This window comes from Protopterus annectens, chromosome 8.part0 (genome assembly GCF_019279795.1).
Source record: "Protopterus annectens isolate FY-2018-M chromosome 8.part0, PAN1.0, whole genome shotgun sequence".
NCBI lineage: Eukaryota > Metazoa > Chordata > Ceratodontiformes > Protopteridae > Protopterus > Protopterus annectens.
In genome coordinates, this window is record NC_056741.1 from 1,972,279,606 (window position 1) to 1,972,298,648 (window position 19,043).

The 19,043-nt window shown below is 38.0% G+C and overlaps 1 protein-coding gene across 2 annotated transcripts in view; it reads left to right on the top strand.

Moving 5' to 3' along the window:
* FBXL8 (F-box and leucine rich repeat protein 8) overlaps positions 1 to 8,244 on the top strand; it is a 77,044-nt gene extending 68,800 nt beyond the window's left edge. For both annotated transcript variants that reach the window (XM_044081506.1, XM_044081507.1), the window contains exons 2-3: positions 4,003 to 4,213; positions 7,027 to 8,244. In XM_044081506.1, coding sequence (XP_043937441.1) covers positions 4,059 to 4,213; positions 7,027 to 8,020 — 1,149 coding nt within the window. In that variant the 5' untranslated portion in view covers positions 4,003 to 4,058 and the 3' untranslated portion in view covers positions 8,021 to 8,244. The remainder of the gene's footprint in view (positions 1 to 4,002; positions 4,214 to 7,026) is intronic.
* Positions 8,245 to 19,043: the final 10,799 nt, after the last annotated feature.

The window sequence follows — 19,043 nt, forward strand, 5'->3', positions numbered from 1 at the left end:
TTACCCCAAATCTCTAAACAAATCCCCCTCCCATAGTTCATTGCTGTCACATGTCCCCATACCATCTACAAAGTGCAGATCCGCTGTGTTGCCAAGCTTCACAACCCCTACTCAAGTCTTTACACACCTTCCTCTATGTGCCATACTTTTCCTTCCATTTGGCCCAGATCTTCCTGTGTTTCATCCTTCCGTCCTTCCTTTTCATCTCCTTCTCTCTCTCGTCCTTCTCCAATTTATTTATGCTTCCAATTATTTCTTTAACTACAGGTTCCTCTCCCTTTCTCCACTACATAGTAATAACTTGTTTAATATTGTCATTTATTTCCCAGTTATTACTCTCTTGCTTTACTGTAACTCCTTAACATACCACAAGGTTGGTGATGTTTGCAGTGCATCTAATTAAACTCAGTAATATGTCAGTGATGCCTTTCTTATACTCATCCAATTGTTTACAATCCCCAGAATATGTTTCCATGTACCTCTTTCTTCGCCACATCTCCAGCATTTTCCCTTAACTTCTGGGAACATTTGAGCTAAATTAGAAGGTATATAAAATGTTTATGTAGGCATTTCCATGTGAAAATTCTAACTTTTCTGGCTCAACTAATGTACCTAAGGAGAGAGAGAGATCATCTTGACCTACTCCTCCCCCTCAAGATCATCTTCCATGATTTTCTTCCAATCATTTTTCTGCTTCTAGCATATTCTGTTATCCCCACCTTTCATCTGTCTTTTACAAACCTTTAGTAGTCTGCTTGTTTTTGCCCTTCTATTCCTCTCACCTCTATTTCTTATAAACCTCTAAGGATTCTCATTCCTTCCTTCATCTCACTCCTCCAACCATTTAATTTATTCAGAATTGCCCCATATTCCCATTCTAACCCCTCTCTCTCAGATTAAATTAATTGTGTATCTCTTCTGATATCTTAATTCTCTGCTTAATGATTAATTGTGATGGATATCTTACTTGGTCTTGCTTTTGCTTCCATCTCCATAAACCATTTCTCCATCTTATCCTTCATATCCCTTTCTATTTTAATGATTCTCTCCTTCCAAATCACCATCTCCTCCCCTAACCATCATTCCAAGAAGACCTTTTGGGCCTTAGTCCAGTTCAGAGTCAGCTCCTTGCTCCTCACTTTTATGAATGTCTTTATAATATCTCCCTTTTTTCCCAACCTGCCTCAGTAGCCCATATGGTCATCAGTAATAACCCTCTTCGTAATTTGTACTTGTCTGTCTGCTTGTATCTGCATAAAGCTTTTGTAATTATGTTTCAAGATTGATGTGGGTCGCTGTGGAGATGGATATATCCTTTCCTTTCTTTCAGGATGACATGAGCCTTAAATGTCTTACCATGATTAAGAATCCTGTCTCCCTTATTCTTGTTAGGCAACCCATTAACATTCCTTGAGATTATATCCCACATCCCCAGTCCCATAATTACTCCATGTAACTATCTTACTCCACAGACACTTTACACTTAAAAAAGTTATCATAGAAGCATTTCCACAAATTGTATGTCAACTTATCCTTTCCTGGACTTCTTCACCAACACCCTCTATTGTACCTCCATGTGTTTTTTGCTGGAAGCATATCACCCCCCCCCATCCCATATTAATTTTATAAAATTTACAAAACTTTGTCCAACTGCAGTTCATGTTCCTTTATACCTCAAAGCCTGCAACAACTCTCCCGCATCCTTCATTACCATGAGAGTGCTATATTGTGCTAAGGGTTATCCTGCCTCTACAGCTCACAATCTTCAAACCTCCTCCTTCCCCTCAGTCTCTTCTGTTATCCTTCATAGTTTCGTATGTTCATAGGTACCATTGCCTTTACAAACCTAGCCAATAAAAACAGGATATGACAATATTGTATCTTATTTTCCCAGATATGGGGTTGGGTAGTGTCAGGGTTTTTGGTCCCAGAGTCATTTTTCAGACTGCTTCTTTACATAATGGGCATGAGCAGTACCACACAAGTGAATTTGTGGCTCCCTATCCATTTATCCAAATTCTTTTTGAAGAGAGTGAAGGCCGTGCTTTGTTTTACAAAGATGGGAAGTTTATGCCATAGATGAGGTAGCGTTTTGGAGTACAAATCTGTCTCTCCAGCAAGTTCTGTTAGATCACAATTAAGGTTCAGGTCCATGGAGCACATAACCCTTGTATATTTTTTCTTGTGAATGTGAACATTTTCATCATGCCTTGATCAGAGAATGCCTTGTAGGTCAGGCATAAATCACCTCTCAGTAAATTATATGAGATGGAGTAATGGGGGTAGGACCTTGTGTTATATGCTTTGTATTCTTTAGTGAGGAAACCTCTGGGGCCACTACATTTGGTGTAAGTGCCTGGTTAGGTACATGCAGAAGGGAGCATTGTACTCAGTTATGGGCCTGATAAGGGCTGAGTGCAATGGCACTATGACATTCTTTGACCTTGATGCCTTTACTTATAAACTGAGCCACACAGAAGGATTTCTTCACTACCATAGCTACCTGGTAGTCAAAGTTTAGGTTACTGTCTGTGTCCTAGGTGCCTAACTACTAGGGCTACTTTTAGGGATTTGCTATCAGTATTATAATTTTCAGGGATATCTGATTTACCAAAGGTATTTTTTAGCATTTAGTCTCACACCATGGTTTTGGTACCAGTCATTTGTCATTTTTAGGCCTGTTTGTAAGATGTCAGAGGCTCCCAAACATTGGTCTTCACTTCAGAGAAGTATATACCAAACAGGAGGGGTCCCAACACCGAGTCCTGTGGGATGCCGCTATTAACCGGTTTCTTATCAGAAGTGGAGGATTTGTCTGTCTAAACAACATGTGTTCTGTCAGATGATGAGGGGTTTATGTATAAATCAGTAATTATATCTATGATCCCTGAGTGGGGGGTTGTGTCAAAAGCTTTGGCCAGGCCTAGATAAGTGGTGTGTACCTTTTAACTTCATCCATGGTCCTGGTGACTTTCACAAAGAAGTCCACCAGATTGAGCAGTCAAGACCTCCATTTGACAAAGCCAGATTTTGGAGATTTCTTATGTCGTTATTGATAAGGTCCATAATAATTCTCTCCATGGCCTTGCAGGTAACACTGGTCAAGCTTATGGGTCTTTAGTTCCCTGGATCAGTTGATGGGTCCCCCTTGTGCAGAGGGATTACTGTTGCATTCTTCCATTCCTCTGGAATAAAGGCCTTTTATGAGGCTGTGGAGGCCCCTGATAGATTCTGTTACTGCATAACTAGCACATTAGATACAAGTTCATCTTTTTAGGTAGTCGTAACATATTCGTCATGATATGCAAGCACTGAATTAAGGAATCAAACCTAGGGCCGTGTAATGTTGCAGTTCATATCCTTAGTCATTTTTGCTGCATAATCAATTTACCAGACAGGTAATATGATACCTGTCTGATATGGTCATTGGTTAAAAAAAAAAAAACGTGTAAACCAGCAATGACAGACTAATACTGTGAAGCTGTTGCAGTTCGATTAAATATGATAATGCAAACAAGTCATGTGAAATTTATCATTTAACTGTTGGTAAATCAAAAATATGCTAGCACTTCACTAAAAGTTAATGTTATGGTTAATGCCTGAAGTACTGAAGATGGTATTTCCTGCATAATGTTATTTTTTTACACTTTTGCTCTAATTCTGAAGCAGTTTGTGCTCAGGCCAAGAAACTGCATGAGTCTTAAAATTATGTGAATGCCTTTAAAGCTGCTATGTGTCAACACCAAGCTGAAATGTTTTTTTCAGAATCCATGGGTTTGTGAGGAATTTTTTATATTTATTTACAAACCATTTTTCGAATGTTTATATTTTGTTTGTTCCAAATCTTATTGTTTAAGGTCTCTCAGCCTAGCTCTTTGTTGCAAAGATTAAAGCAGAAGATACACTGACTTTCTTAAAAAGACAATAATTGAGATTTGAACTGTAGTATTTCATTTTTAAAATATAAAGTTCAGATTCTTATACTCTGTTATTATCTTGCAGATTGTCAAACTGCATCAGTTACTGAAGAAGCAGTCAACACAACATAAGCAACTGAAATGAATCTGCCTGAATATATCGAACTACCAGAAGAGATCTTAGGTCACATATTCTCATTTCTTCCCCTCTCTGACCGCTACACCATTTCTAGAGTCTGTCACACTTGGAAAAATGCAGTACTTGCACCAGCTCTTTGGTCCTACACTGAGATCAGGTAGATGTTATTCACAGTGCTTAGATAATTATTGGATGAAAGAACACACAAAATAACCCATTTGTGGGAGGCAGCTATTGATCTTTAATTTTAATTTAGTTGTAGGAGCTGTCATCCACACATTGGACCTCATCAGAGACCGAAAGAATTTTTACAGTAATATATATTTGCAGTTTTATAGTTAAAATCGTATTTGTTTAGCAAATAATTCCTTACAGTGACTAACTATTAATGGTAGTCTAATCAGAAACTTAGGAACAGCCAATTGGAAAATCTACTATAGCTAGGTCAAGTACAGAACTGGCCAATCATCAGTGGTATTCTTATAGAGGAGTAAAGAATAACCAAATGGGAAAACTTTGTAAGAGCTTAAAGCAAAGGGGAAACAACCAAACAAGGGCTCTGGGGGAGAATGCCTGCCAGCTGCTACTGAGGAGTTATTTGCTGGTGACGCAATACAGATGAAATATATACAGGAGAGCAGAATTTGGCTGACATGCTTTTATCCCTAGTTGAGTGGAACACTCCATTAGCCATAGGGCAGATAATCAGCAGTCATTTTTTTATAAACAATTAACCAACACAGGCTAAATATTTGACACAGTGAAAGGGAGGAACCATGTACACTGGCTTGTTTGGAAAAAAATGTCAAAGTGTCCCTTTGAAGTGCATAGTGATGTTTATATGGATGTTAAATAAATCAAATGTTCTAAATGACAAGAACAGATGTAATGTTCAAAGGGATGTGAAGAAACAGAGTCAGTTCATCAGTAATACTAACTGAACACCTGCATGGCACCTGAGCGTAATGAGACTACCACCATTACGACTCTACTCAAACTTAGAAAACTTAACCATGGTAAATACTACAACAGTGGACCTGACTTCACTTCTTAGTCCCCAATGAACATAACATCTGATCTCCTCAGGTAAGGACCTGTGATTTCTGTAACTTCCATATGATGACTAGTGTACTTTTTCAAGGAAGCAATTTTCTTTTCTTAAACATGGCTTGATTTTTTTTCTTCCTAGCTTTTTTCTACTATATCTCCCTTTTTTATTAAGTCTTGTATCTGCACTGTGTTCATTTCTTAAAAAAAAGTTGGCTGTGGGCTATTTGCTTCCTGAGTGATGAAGCCCCCTTCCATTAATCAGGGGCTAAAACGTTCCTGATCAAGTATACTTTTCCTAATTTCTTAGCTGATCTACTGCTCTAGTTAATGATTTCTCTGGTTGGCATTCCCCACCATATCCTGCCACTTGTTGATTCCACACTGGTCAAAGCTCTGGAAGAGGTATTTCCTTAGTGATTGTTCCTCGTTGTCTGATGAGAATACCACCAACGATGTGTCCTACTTTTGATAGGAATTTTTCCTGACCAGTTGTTCCTGACTCTGATTACAGTAACATTGATGATTGGTCAGCTCTTCCCTGACCCAAGCTCTGGCTGGAGCCCCCCTCCCAACTGGGTGTTTATAATTGTGTTAAGAGTATTACTGATGGCTAGTTACTGAAAGAAATCATTTGTTATATAAATAAGATTTTAACCATTTTAATGATAAAAGAGTATGCTGTTCTAAAAGTATTTTTTGTGTTTGATGAAAACACGACTACGTTTACATAAAATATTTGCAGTCTGCTTTCACAGCTAGGTCTTTGGGGTGTTCTTTCATCCAATTTTAAGTTGACATTAATTTTGATTTTTAATTGTCATTCATATTTACATACGCAACTTTTTGTACTGAGAAATAACTTTTTTAGTTGCTGCTGCTCCTGCTTTTCAGATCATCTTACTACACAGACAAGATCCAGTAATATAACCAGCCTCATTATCTTAATTATATGGGAGTTATCACATCCAGTAATGCCTATACTTCCCAGTATTCATCCACCATAACACTTAAATCCATGAGCAGTACCCATGTCCCTCATCCCTCCACATCTCTACTACCATGGGCACAATGTATTTATTCTGCATTATGTTAATTAGAATAAATGACAATTAGAATACACTGCCAAATGAATTAATGCCAAACAAGGTGAGTTGTAAATATTTTTATGTATTAATATACATTACATATACTATATCCGTATTTGTGTGTGTGTGTATGTATATATATATATATATATATATATATATATGTATATATATATATATGTGTGTGTATATAGTATATACTGTGTATCTATGTGGATATATGTGGATATATATATATATATATATATATATATATATATATATATGTGTGTGTGTGTATGAATATATACATATATATGTATACACCAACACACATTTATTTTATTTATATATATATATATATATATATATATATATATATGTAAAGATATATATATATATATATATATATATATATATATATATATACATATATACAGTGGATATAAAAAGTGTACACACCCCTGTTAAAATGCCAGATTTTTGTGATATAAAAAAAATGAGATCACAATAAATCATTTCAAAACTTTTACCTTTAATGTGACCTATAAACCTGCACAGTTCAATTGAAAAACAAATCTGTTAGGGGAAAAATATAAAAAATAAAAAATGTACAATAAGCTAGTTGCGTAAGTGTGCACACTCTTAAACTAATACTTTGTTGAAACACCTTTTTGATTTATTAGTTTAAAATATCTTTTATCCAGTTGTCATCAGAGTGCTGTACACTGAAATGAGAGTTCTTTTTTAAGAGTGGAAATTAGTTGCTGTAGGACATACAGAAGACCAAAATCTTGTTTGTGTATATGTTTGCCAACAATTTGTGAGTTTGATATATTCTCTATTTTTGTTATAGCTGTGACTTTGGAGATAAAAATGAAGAATGCATCCAATGGATTTTCACTCATTCACTGGCCAGAATAAAACATCTGAAGATTTTGTGTGATCAGTCTCAGGATTGTAACAGGAAAAATGTAACCAGAATTCTAAACAGCATTGCAGAGAAGGAAAACAAACTAGAAGGCTTATGCATTGTATGTTGTGGTGAGCACCCATATTTCTATTCAGGTCAGGATATCCTCCAAAGCATAAAGAACTTGTGCCAAAGTGTACCAGAATGCAACTTTTTTACTCTAAAACACATTGACTTTAGATTTCTACCATTTACACTTGATGATGACCTGATCAAGCTGATTGCTGATGGATGTCCAAATTTAAAAAGCTTGTTTATTAATAATGGAACTCTTGTGTGCAAAGTAAGTCCAGAAATAATTAAAGAGGTTGTCAGAGCTTGTCCGCAGTTGTCTGCTCTGGGTGTCTTCTATGCCAGTCTGTCGGAAGATGTTTTTATGGAGCTACTGAGTACAGAAAGAGCTGATTTGAGGTACCTGAATCTTTTCTGTAACCGACTCAACAAATATATGATGAATTTTTCAGAATCTCTTTGGGAAAGTTTGCGTAAGAGGCATCCACTTCTCTCAGTTGACTTGGTGCTCGATCATACTCTCCCAGCGAGGAAAATCCCAAGAATTCTTCAGCCCAACATCCCCATTTCTTCATTAGAACTAAACACATTTACATATATGATTGATCAAATTATGTTTGTTTCCACTAACTACAACCGAACACTGAAAAGATTAGTACTACAGACCACATCTTCAGACAAGCTGAACTCGGCTCTAGTGGATTTGGCAAAAAGATGCAGCTTATTGGAAGAGATTCACTGTTACTGTGTGGTGTCTCCATTCGTAGTGCATACTTTTCTTTCCTACTGCCCGAAACTGAAACAGTACACCCTAAAAATTACAAAAGAAGTTGCCCCATGGCAACCCATTAAAATATCACACTAGAGAACAGCAGTTTCTCATTAAAGAATATCAGAATATTAAAAGGCACATAGTGTTGGTTTGAAAGATTGAAATCCTTGTATAGTACAGATGAAAATGCGAGAAAGACTTAGTAAAATTAAAATTTGTGAATACCATGCTGAGAATTTTGCATGTTGCGTATATGTTCATAAAAACTACTGTAATTTATTTGTTGCATAATAATTTCAAGAAAACTGTTTCAAACAGCAGTGTTTGTTAATTAGTCAAACAAGCAAAAAAAATGCTGTGTATATTTTTGGTGCAAGGACATTTTTGATATTGCCATCATTCATAAGAACCTCCAGCTTTGTAATGAATAATACACGTTTCAAAGTAATGAACAACTTTTTTTTTAATTGAAAGATATCAATACAAGTGTTAGCTCCCCAAAAGCAATGAGATATAAATCTGAGACGGAAACACATGGTGAACTTTTTGGGATAATTCTTTAAATTCATTACAGTATGTGACAAAAAAAAAAAAAAAGAGTGACATGTAACATAATGGTACTGTCATAAATCTTTTTTGTCATGATGAATGAGATGAAGTAACAAAATATCTTTTGGTTCCCTTCTTTAATGCTGCAGCTCTTAATAATGCCATTTAAGCAAGTAATGTAAAGGAATACAGACTGCAGGTTAGATAGTGACGTGTGTGTGTCTGTGTATGTGTCTGTGTGTGTGTGTCTGTGTGTGTGTTTCCATGTATGCATTAAGAGGGTCTATATTAGAACATCGAAGTTTCTAAACTTCGAATGTTCTAATATCGACCCCTATTCATTGAAAGCTGAAAACATCGAACATACAGAACAGCAAATTTTTTCCTAGGGAAAATATTTGCTGTTCCAAAACACATACACAGAACACAAGCACACCAAACAAACAGCAATTCACACACAAACACCTGAAATCTTACACCTAACCCTACACTAAACTATACACACACCACTAACTATCCACTTACCATAACCCTAAGGTCCGTCACTATCGCACACTCACCTCACCCGTGCCCTAACCCTAACTCACCTAACCCGCACTCAATCACACACTTACCTGAACCCGACCTGTAACTTTCCACCACAGCACTGAAAATACCGAAGCAACAGAAATGGACAACCAAATTCTTTCCTTGGGAAAGAATTTGGTTTTCTGTTGCTTCGATATTCTCAGCTTTCACTGAATTGGGGTCGATATTAGAATATTCGAAGTTTTGAAACTTCGATGTTCTAATATAGATCCCATTAAGTACACCTACCATGTAGAACCCTGGAAATGTGTTCTGCGTTCTAGACCAACTTGTTAACTTGGTAAACTACAACACTGTGAACTATGAATGAAACCTGAGTCCAGGACTGATCCTCTAAAACAGGACTAATACTGAGGTTGTTATGCATAAATATGGAAAAGAAACAACTGTGACCCCCAACTGTTGTTTCTAGAAAAGGTTTTAGCTGCTCTACTTTGGCACACTGTAAACAATAAGATAAGTCCACGATAACTTGCATGATTCCATAATTTAGGCAGAACCAAGCTGAGTTGTTTTTCTTTGTCTTATAATGGTTGATGTCTATGGAGCTGAACTTATGGTAGTGCTTATCCTTGTGTTTGCCACACAAACACTGTATCTTTGTCAGAAGTCACTCTTAAGTTTGCCCTAACACAGTAACCTAGGCCATTTACCATCTGATTTTTTGGGCAGGTATTCATCAATATATCTATATTTTTAAGAATGATATTTATTTTTTTATGTTGTACCTGCATTTCAGTCCTCCTGTGTATTAATGTAGTGTCATCCATATGGGACTATGGAGTTCCTGCCCACTTGTTGAACATTGTCAACAGCTATCAGCTTGTTTACTTTTTCGGGTTTTCCATTCAAACCATTTACTGAGTCTATCTTTCAGTCCAGTTATACTTTTCTTAAATTTTGTGGTTGGTGTTTGCCATTAACTCTTGCCTTAGCATGCATGCCCGATTCTAAAACCCTTGTTGTGCATTTTTTGTGCCATGTTTTGAACACAACAATGGGTGTAAACCAGCCTGTGCTTTTGATGTGCCCATTCACTGTAACCAGTACTCACTGTGGTTGCTTCTTCCACTTCTTTGCTATCAATAGTTATTGCGTCAGAATGATGCTACATTCAACTCCAAAATGGTCTTCAGATGAACCTATTAGATGTAATAACGTGAGTCTTTTTAAGCTGATAAAATTAGTTACAACTGCAAAAAGATCTGTTCAGTCCAAATGAAAGATAAAATTGAACTTGCTTCCATTATGAATTCAGGAGGAAGTTTTTATTTCTTGTTTTGTTTACTGGTAAAGTCTATCTGGGACTAAAAGTGCCTATATTCCATGGAGTCCCAAGGAGAAAGGCTTCACAATACAAACATTAGTAAGATAGAAACAAGAATAGAAAGAAATGAACTTGTTTACATTAACAATCAAATTGAAAACAAAGCAGAGTTAACATAGTTACAAGGTTTAAACGTAAGTACAAAGTGAGGAATAGTCTCCTTTATGATGTGTTGCAAGACCTGCTTAAGGTCCAAAAGAATAATTTGCAAAACAGTTGATAAGTAATTCCATGGCTGGTGTGAAGTCAATGTGCATTTCTTTTACTGTTTGAACTGAAAATACATATACACACAGCTATTTCCAGGCCATCACTGTCACAAAGAAAAATGTACCATTATACTGTTCATGTGTAAAAATGACATGGATATGTAATATATTTCCACTGAGCACTTTCATCAGAAGGTGAGCTGTACAAAAAGAATGACTTCATTTAAAAAAAGTTGATAAAAATGCCTTTATATGAGTGTACTAGCACAATAATCACTGACAGACCTTATGGTCATGCCAGTTTACTCACTAGCATGACCTATGAGCCCAGTTGTGATTATTGCTGTATGAAGTTCCCCTAAGAGTTTTATTTTATCTTATTCTGGAACATTCTCTGTATTTGGTTCCTCTTTAGCCTTTTATTGCTGTTTCTCCCTTGAACAGACTTTTGTTTCAATAGGTATGTTCTGTTGGCCCCTATCCTTTTTACAATGGACACACTCCTTGAATGCAGTGGACAGCTTCCAGTAAGGGGTGATCCTTCACTGTACTGAAATAATCATCTGATATTACCTGTCTGAAAAATACTATTGGATCATATTTACCATACTTGCATGACAGATTTTCAGTGCAGTTGGCTGGCCTTTTCACAAGATATGATGATAAATGTTTGATCAGTTTACAAGAAGCCATGCTTTTCATGTCATTTGTCATGCTGTGTTTGATGTTCAGAACTTGTGCAAGTTTAACAAAGCACAAAATAAGAAGGCCACAGCAGTGATTTTTGATGAGCATCCTACTATTTACAGAATGGATCTCTGGTTTACTAAGTCTTAGAATAAAATGGTCCTAGAATCACTAGACTTAAACGGATAGTAGGCAGAGGAGAAAGAAAGATTATGTGCACGTGAAGGACTGAAACTGGAACGTAAGACTTTGAAAATTGTGGTGAAGAGGGACGATGTAGCACTTTCAGAAGAAGGGAATGGGGTGTATAAGTAGCAAACAGTTGGTAAATAGTCAATATTTATTTGGGGCAATTTGGAGGATCATTGTATTGTGGGAATTACATGAGGTCATTATATAGGGAGCATGTACTCAAGCATGGCAATAAGAATATTTTGGATTGGACTGCTTGAAGCAACATGTTCTGATTCACAAATCCCGGCAAATGTAGCTTGAATGCCATAGCTGAAGTTCATGTTTGCTCATAACACATGTACTCAGGAGTGTCAGATTTATAAGTAAATGAGTAGCCACTTGGTAATTGCATTAATTGCATTAATTGCATTAAACAGACCAATAAAGCAGAAAAACATTGGAATCCTCCAGCAAACCACATCCAAAAAAACAGACTGAAACTACTCAAATAAGTACACAAAGTGAATTTAATCTAAGTGCTTTCACCTTCAAAATAAGACATCATCAGAGATAAAATCTTTACAAGTAACATTTATTTAAGTATACCTCTAAAAATGAATCAACCAACAGAAAAAAATCAAAAACCAGATAACATTTACTCTAAAATACATACTTAAACAAAATACAAATGTATAAATTTACAGTCCTAAATACAGTTTAATATAATTTAGCTGCTCTCTCTTTTAAAATACAGTTGAGGGATAACATATCAGTTAATCTAGCATTGTTGGTAGCATCTAATCGGATCTGCCAAACCATTCCTTTTGCTCTAATAGCAATTAGTTGTCACCCCCATCAGTCTTACAAACTCTACCAATTATAAAATATAAAAAACTTTTAAATTGTGAACAACAGAATGTATGTTTATATAAAGCATTTTTAGGTGTTTGTTCCTTATGTCATAAACCCCGTTCTTTAAGCATCCTAGTAGTTTTGCTTATATAGAATGCTGACCATACCGAACATGTGGCTAGATATACTACCATTCTTGTTTTACAATCACATACTCCTGGGCCAGAAAGGGTTTTATCATGCCCTTCTCTTACTATATATGGTCTATCCAGGATGTATTTACAATGACCACACTTCATCATTTTTGAATGAAAATAACTTGCCTTATTACCATTATTCTTTTCAAAACTGTTCTTAAGATTTTCACCCCTGTTGCATGTAGTCTTAGGAAGTGCACCTAATACATGTTCTTCGTGTTTCACTGTTGCAGTGATCATACTTGGGTTATCTGCCTGCAGGTAGCCCTCAGTTGGCTCGAATACCAGAGACTTAGTATTTCTGTGTTGGGATGATGCCGATCCAGGACTGACGTCAGGTCATTAGGGGTATAAAAACAGGCAGCAGACGCCATTACATCAGTCTGTCTTGCCGAGGAGCCTGAAGCAGAAGCAGTTCGCAAGTGCCGGTCAGCCACTACCTGAATTTTCGTTTACGAATTTAATAATCTTGAAGTCTTCTAAAGCTAAGTACCCCATTGGGGATCCTTTTTTCTTGCTCTAACCGATGTCAGAAAAAGTTAACAATTGTCTTGCCTGTGGAAAGCAAATACCTCACAGAAATTTTCATTCTTACTGCGTCACTTGTTTAGGCCCAGACCACGATGTCCCTCACTGTCGGTTTTGTGCCTTATTTAACGCACGAACCATTCGTCGTCAGGCTCTCTTTATTGCTAAATTCTTTTGCTCTCAATTTCCGTATTCTGAAATGGCTTTGGTAAGCCATCCAACTACTGATATTTTGAAAAAACGTAAGGATAAAGACAGAGACAGACCGCATAGGTCCAAAACTGCCGACGACGCTTTCGTTAAGCTAGTTGCCAGTCCGCTGGTACTCAGTGAGGCACTTTTGCAGCCCATGATGCCCGCTTCAGTGGATTCACAGGCCTCTACTGGGACCCATTCAGAGTCCGGTATGCTGCGAGACTCTTCTTCGACTATGGAACCTGCGGATGTCTCTACCTTGGATGGGTCTGGAGCTGCTGAGCAGGCACCAGCTTCTGAAGCAGTTATTCGCTCAACCGATGTTAGACTCAAACTGACAACTTCTTTTTTAACCAAAACTACCAAGTTTCTTAGGCCCAGAGTACACTCTACACCTAGAAAACCGACAACCAAAGTGCATGCACCTGCTCCAATGCCACAAAAGCAAATGCTTAGAATGGCTGAAGACCTTATTACACTGATTAGGTGAAGTCAGCCTTCCCCTGCTAAGAGACTGAGTCCAGTCCCCTTCAGCTTCTTCAGACCAGGAGTCCAATGACTCTGAAATTTCTGATTATGAAGACATGCCCTTATCTGCTTATGAGGATTCAGATGCAGAGGAATCCATTCCCTCTGCCTCCCCTCCAGAGGACTTTTCTTTTGGTTAAACCTTGCATACATTACGAGAGCATTTCCACTGGGAATGCCAAGATTATCCTCAGTCCAAAAAGAGACTCTGAGAATTTCTAGAGTTGCCTCAACACAGGCCCTTAGCAATACCCGCTGTCCTGGATGTTGTGGATGCTGTTTTTATGAAATCCAGTCTTACTCCTGACTCCTGCCCCTAGGAAACTAGACGGGTACTACAGAGTACCTGACACTCACAAATTTCTGTTCAAGAATGCTACTGCTGACCCAGAGATCATTTTCCAGGGGCCTAAAGGTATCAAGGCTACTACAGCCAAGAATCCCACCCCTTCGGACAGGGATTCCAGAGCTTTGGACAGATGGGGTAAGAAGGTATATACCTCTGCAACTCTTGCTATTAGGGCATTGAATTGTCAGTTTCACTTGCTAAAGTACCAGCAACATATTCTGGACCTTATTAAACAAAAAGTGGCAATCTTTTCTGACTGTGCAGAAAATAAAGAATTGCAGGAGCTTATGTACTCTGCAAGCCAAGTCAGCAAGCATACTTTGCAGTGTGGCTTTGACACTCTAGAAGCATCTTGCCTAGCAGCTGTCACTCTCTCTGTACTGAGAAGACATGCTTGGCTGAAGGAGCAGACCTTGCCAGACCATGTCAACTTCAAGTTACTAGATGCTCCTTTGAATAAGGACTGTTTGGCACCAAAGCAAAAGAAGTTCTTAAAAAGATGGAAGAAAAAGTTAAGTCTATGCAGACTGTTAAAGAATTCTTACAAGTGCAACCCCCTAGATTCAGTAGGCATTGCCCTTCCAAACCTTCCAGGCCTTCTCTAACCAGACCGAGGGGAAACAGACCACCCAGACTACAGTCTCAGGGTATGCAAAGATCTAAGCAATGGAGTGCCCCCCCCCCCCCAAAGCAGGGAGTGGTAAGCCACCTCCTTACGGAAAAAGCTCACAATTAGTTCTTTACTCCACTACCCAGCCCTGCCCAATTGCTTGTGCCCCTAGGAGGAAAACTTGCACTTCATGCAAAAAACTGGATGTCCATCACTCAGGACCAGTGGGTCCTCAACAGTGTATCCCAGGGGTACAAATTTTATTTCCATTCACTGCCAAACCCAAGTGGGTTTCCAGACCTTCCTCCAAACCAGTGGGCAGAGACTCAAAACTAAGTACTTTCCCTGCTCAATATCAGAGCTATTCAGTCGGTTCCAGTAGAACAGAGGAGTCAAGGATTCCACCCCAGACTCTTCCTGGTACCCGAGAAAGAGGGCTCTTGGCACCCAATCCTGGATCTTTCCATTCTCAACACCTTCCTGGTGGTAACAAAATTCAAAATGCTTACCCTGCAACAGCTTCTTCCTATGCTAGCCAAGGATGCCTGGGTAGTCACCCTAGACTTAAAAGAAGCCTATATGCATATCCCTATAAGGGAATTATGCAGGATGTATCTACATTTCAGGGCAGGGTCTATGCATTATCAGTTCTCTGCACTTCCCTTTGGCTTATCTACTGCACCCAGAGTATTCACAAAATGCCTGACTCCAGCCATTGCATACTGCAGGCAGAGGAATATCCAAATTTACCTGTACTTGGACGACTGCCTGATTCAGGCGGACAGTCAGGAATTGCTGCTGCAGCACCTAACATTTGTGAAAAACCTTCTGACTTCCTTGGGGTACACCATCAATGAAAATAAATCAAAACTGGTACCCAGTCAAAAGATTGTATTCCTAGGAGCAAGCTTGGACACAACTTCAAGGATGGCATTCCTTACCTCAGAAAAACAAGTCAATCTGACAGACTACTTCAAACAAATGGCCACCAGAACCCAGCTATCTGCAAGAAAAATACTGCAGGCCCTAGGGTTCATGGCCTCATGTATAGTGCCGATTTCATATGCAAGGCTGCTTATGAGGAAACTCCAATGGTACTTAAAAAGTCATTGGTGCCAACATTCTCAGGACCTGGAAACAGTCATTCCTATCATACCCTGTCTAAGGACAGAGTTCCTCTGATGGGCAGAAGCACGCAACCACAACAAGGGACTGCCATTTACTCTACCCCAAGCTGCCCAGACCCTAACCACAGATGCATCAGACTATGCCTGAGGGGCACACATGGACAGAAAATGTATTCAGGGCCACAGACCCTAACCACAGATGCATCAGACTATGCCTGAGGGGCACACATGGACGGAAAATGTATTCAGGGCCACTAGAGCCCAAGTCAAATTCATCTGTACATCAGCTAAAAAGAGATGCTAGCTGTACAGAATGCCCTGACAGCTTTCAGATCCCTAATCTTTCCAGGACAACTGCTAATAAAAACAGACAACACCACAGTTATGTGGTACATCAACAAGCAGGGTGGAACCCATTCCTACCCACTCTGCAAGCTTGTCATGGCCCTGTGGAACACTGCCTTGGACATTCAAGTCCAGCTGCAAGCTCAATTCCTACCAAGCAAACAAGACTTACTAGACTACTTAAGCAGAAATCTCCTAGACCCACACGAGTGGCAATTGGAGCACAACACCTTCACCTTTCTGATTCAGAAATGGGGGACTCCAGAGGTAGATCTCTTTGCTCCCCCTACAACCACCAGCTCAGCAAATTCTGCACCAGGAATCCTCACGGCAGGGCCTGGAAAGTGGCTGCCCTAACTTTTCAGTGGGTAAATCTCTCAATCTATGCATTTCCCCCCTGCCCCTCCTTTCAGGAGTATTACTCAAGATAAAACAGGACAGACCAAGGACATTTCTGATTCCCCCGGACTGGCCATGCCAGCATTGGTACCCACTACTGCGCAGCCTGACATCAGTGTCACCCTGGCACCTACACCAGAATCCAACCCTCCTCTCTCAGCAGGAGGGACAGATTCTGCATCCACAACTGCAAACCCTAAATCTTGCAGCCGGGCTTATTCCTTGAATTCTCCCCCAGCAACCTTAAACAAATAGGCACTGGACGTCATTCTTGAAGCCAGAAGACCCAGTACAAGAAAATCCTATGCTGATAAGTGGAAAAGGTTCTGCTCATGGATTCAGTCTAAAGGACAGGACACAACACTGCCCTCTCTGCCTCTTGTCCTGGATTACTTAGTAGATCTACTCCACAAAGGCCTGTCCTTCTCCTCCATTAAGATACACGCCTCAGACATTTCTGGTCATTACAACACTGAGCCACCTCTCTTCTCACACCCTCTTATTAAACAGTTCCTGAGAGGGGCTAACAACTTAAGGCCACCAAGGAGAGCACCCACCCGTGCTTGGGACCTTAACTTTGTACTGCAAAAGCTCACACTTCCCCCTTTGAACCTGCTGCATCAGCAGCATTAAAATTCCTCTCTTGGAAAACAGCCTTGCTTCTAGCCATCACTTCAGCTAGAAGAGTGTCTGAGCTGCAAGCACTGATGGCTGTGGAACCCTTCATTATTTTCCATGCTGACAGGGTTTCCCTCAGGACTAAACCTTCCTTTATGCTAAAGTAGTGTCCAGTGTGGCTCTCAATCAAGCCATCCATTTGCCAACCTTCTTCCCTAATCCTCAAAATAAAGGGGAAAGGATCCTGCACTCCTTGGACGTGCACAGACAGCTCAGATTCTACCTTAATATGACTAAGGCAGGTACGGTTACTATAAAGGCTGTCTTCCCCAAATAGTTTGTTCGTCTTAAACTCTTCCAAAAACTCCACTCAAAAATTGTGTATAGCAATAACCATTCGCATCTGTTCCAGCAATAAATACCTTTTATTGTAACACCAACACAACAAATTACGACATAAAACTCTTAAAAAACATTAGTGGATTTAGCTTGCCTCCCACTGGAGACCTCTTCAGAATCAATTAAATTAAATCCTTTAGTTCACTTTATATTGCAATCAATTGATTATAATAATGTAATTAAACAATCACATAAAATAATTAAGCAATCAAATAAATAAATCCACTCTAGTAACTGCAAAAACAGGGCTGGCTATACCATAGTATAAATAATATTTTAGAAAGAAGCACATTCTTTATACATTCCACATAAACAAATACTTTATACAAATCAATAAACTTTACTGTTGTTTGTCATATTCATGTCATAGTTGTAACAACAAAATACTGTTTCACATGTACACAAGAGAGAGTATGTATGAATAATTAAATGAATAAATAAAACAAGTAAATAAATATAGCATGCATGACATATGGTGAAAATTAATTAAAAAATATATAAATAAATATTATGTAAAATGAAAAAATACATATATATATTTATTTATATTTATGTTTTTATATATATATTCTTCTAAAGCACTTGTTCACACTTCACTATAAATTTCTACTATAATTCCCTAAATGAAGGACCAATAGCACAGTGTAAATATTGCATACAACTCTACCATTTAATATTAAATAAATAAAAAGTTATATAAAAAAATTCCTTGAAGTTATAAATAGTTATATTATAAATATTTATATAAATATTTATATAAATATAAATATAGAAAAATATAAAAACTTGTATAAAAATACATTCCTAAATACAATTCATAAATACATTCATAAATTAAATGTAATAAGATGAAATTAATGAAAATGGTGAATAAAAAAACAAAATTGTAACCACTAGTTGTACTTCTCTCCAGAATATATTCACATTTTACTTATTTATTTTGTTTACTAACTTTGTTTCTTTTAGGGTCATAAGATAATATTTTAAGAGCAGGTGTAATGGAGACGTGGTCATTCAAACCCTTTCCTTGACAGGCATCCATTTTCAATTGCCATATCATTTCTGTATATTCTAACCTAGTCTCCCAATCACCGCCCCTTTCAAAATGTTCCACTTCCTCCAATACCCAAAACTTAAAATTAGCTTGCTGACATGTTAAGGAGTGTCTATATAGCGCATTGTTTACATATTTTCTATTTATATCCCTAATATGTTTGTATATTCTCTTCCTCAAATGTCTTTCAGTTTTTCCTATATAGAAACCCCAACAATACTTGCAATATGCTATATATACCACTCCTTTCATATAACAACTGGTATATTTTCTAGCCTTTACTGTTATACCTAAACTAGGAATACTCAATATTTTTTCATCTGCTATAAAGGGACATTGTGGACATCTTCCACACCTAAATGTACCCCTTCTATTGGATAC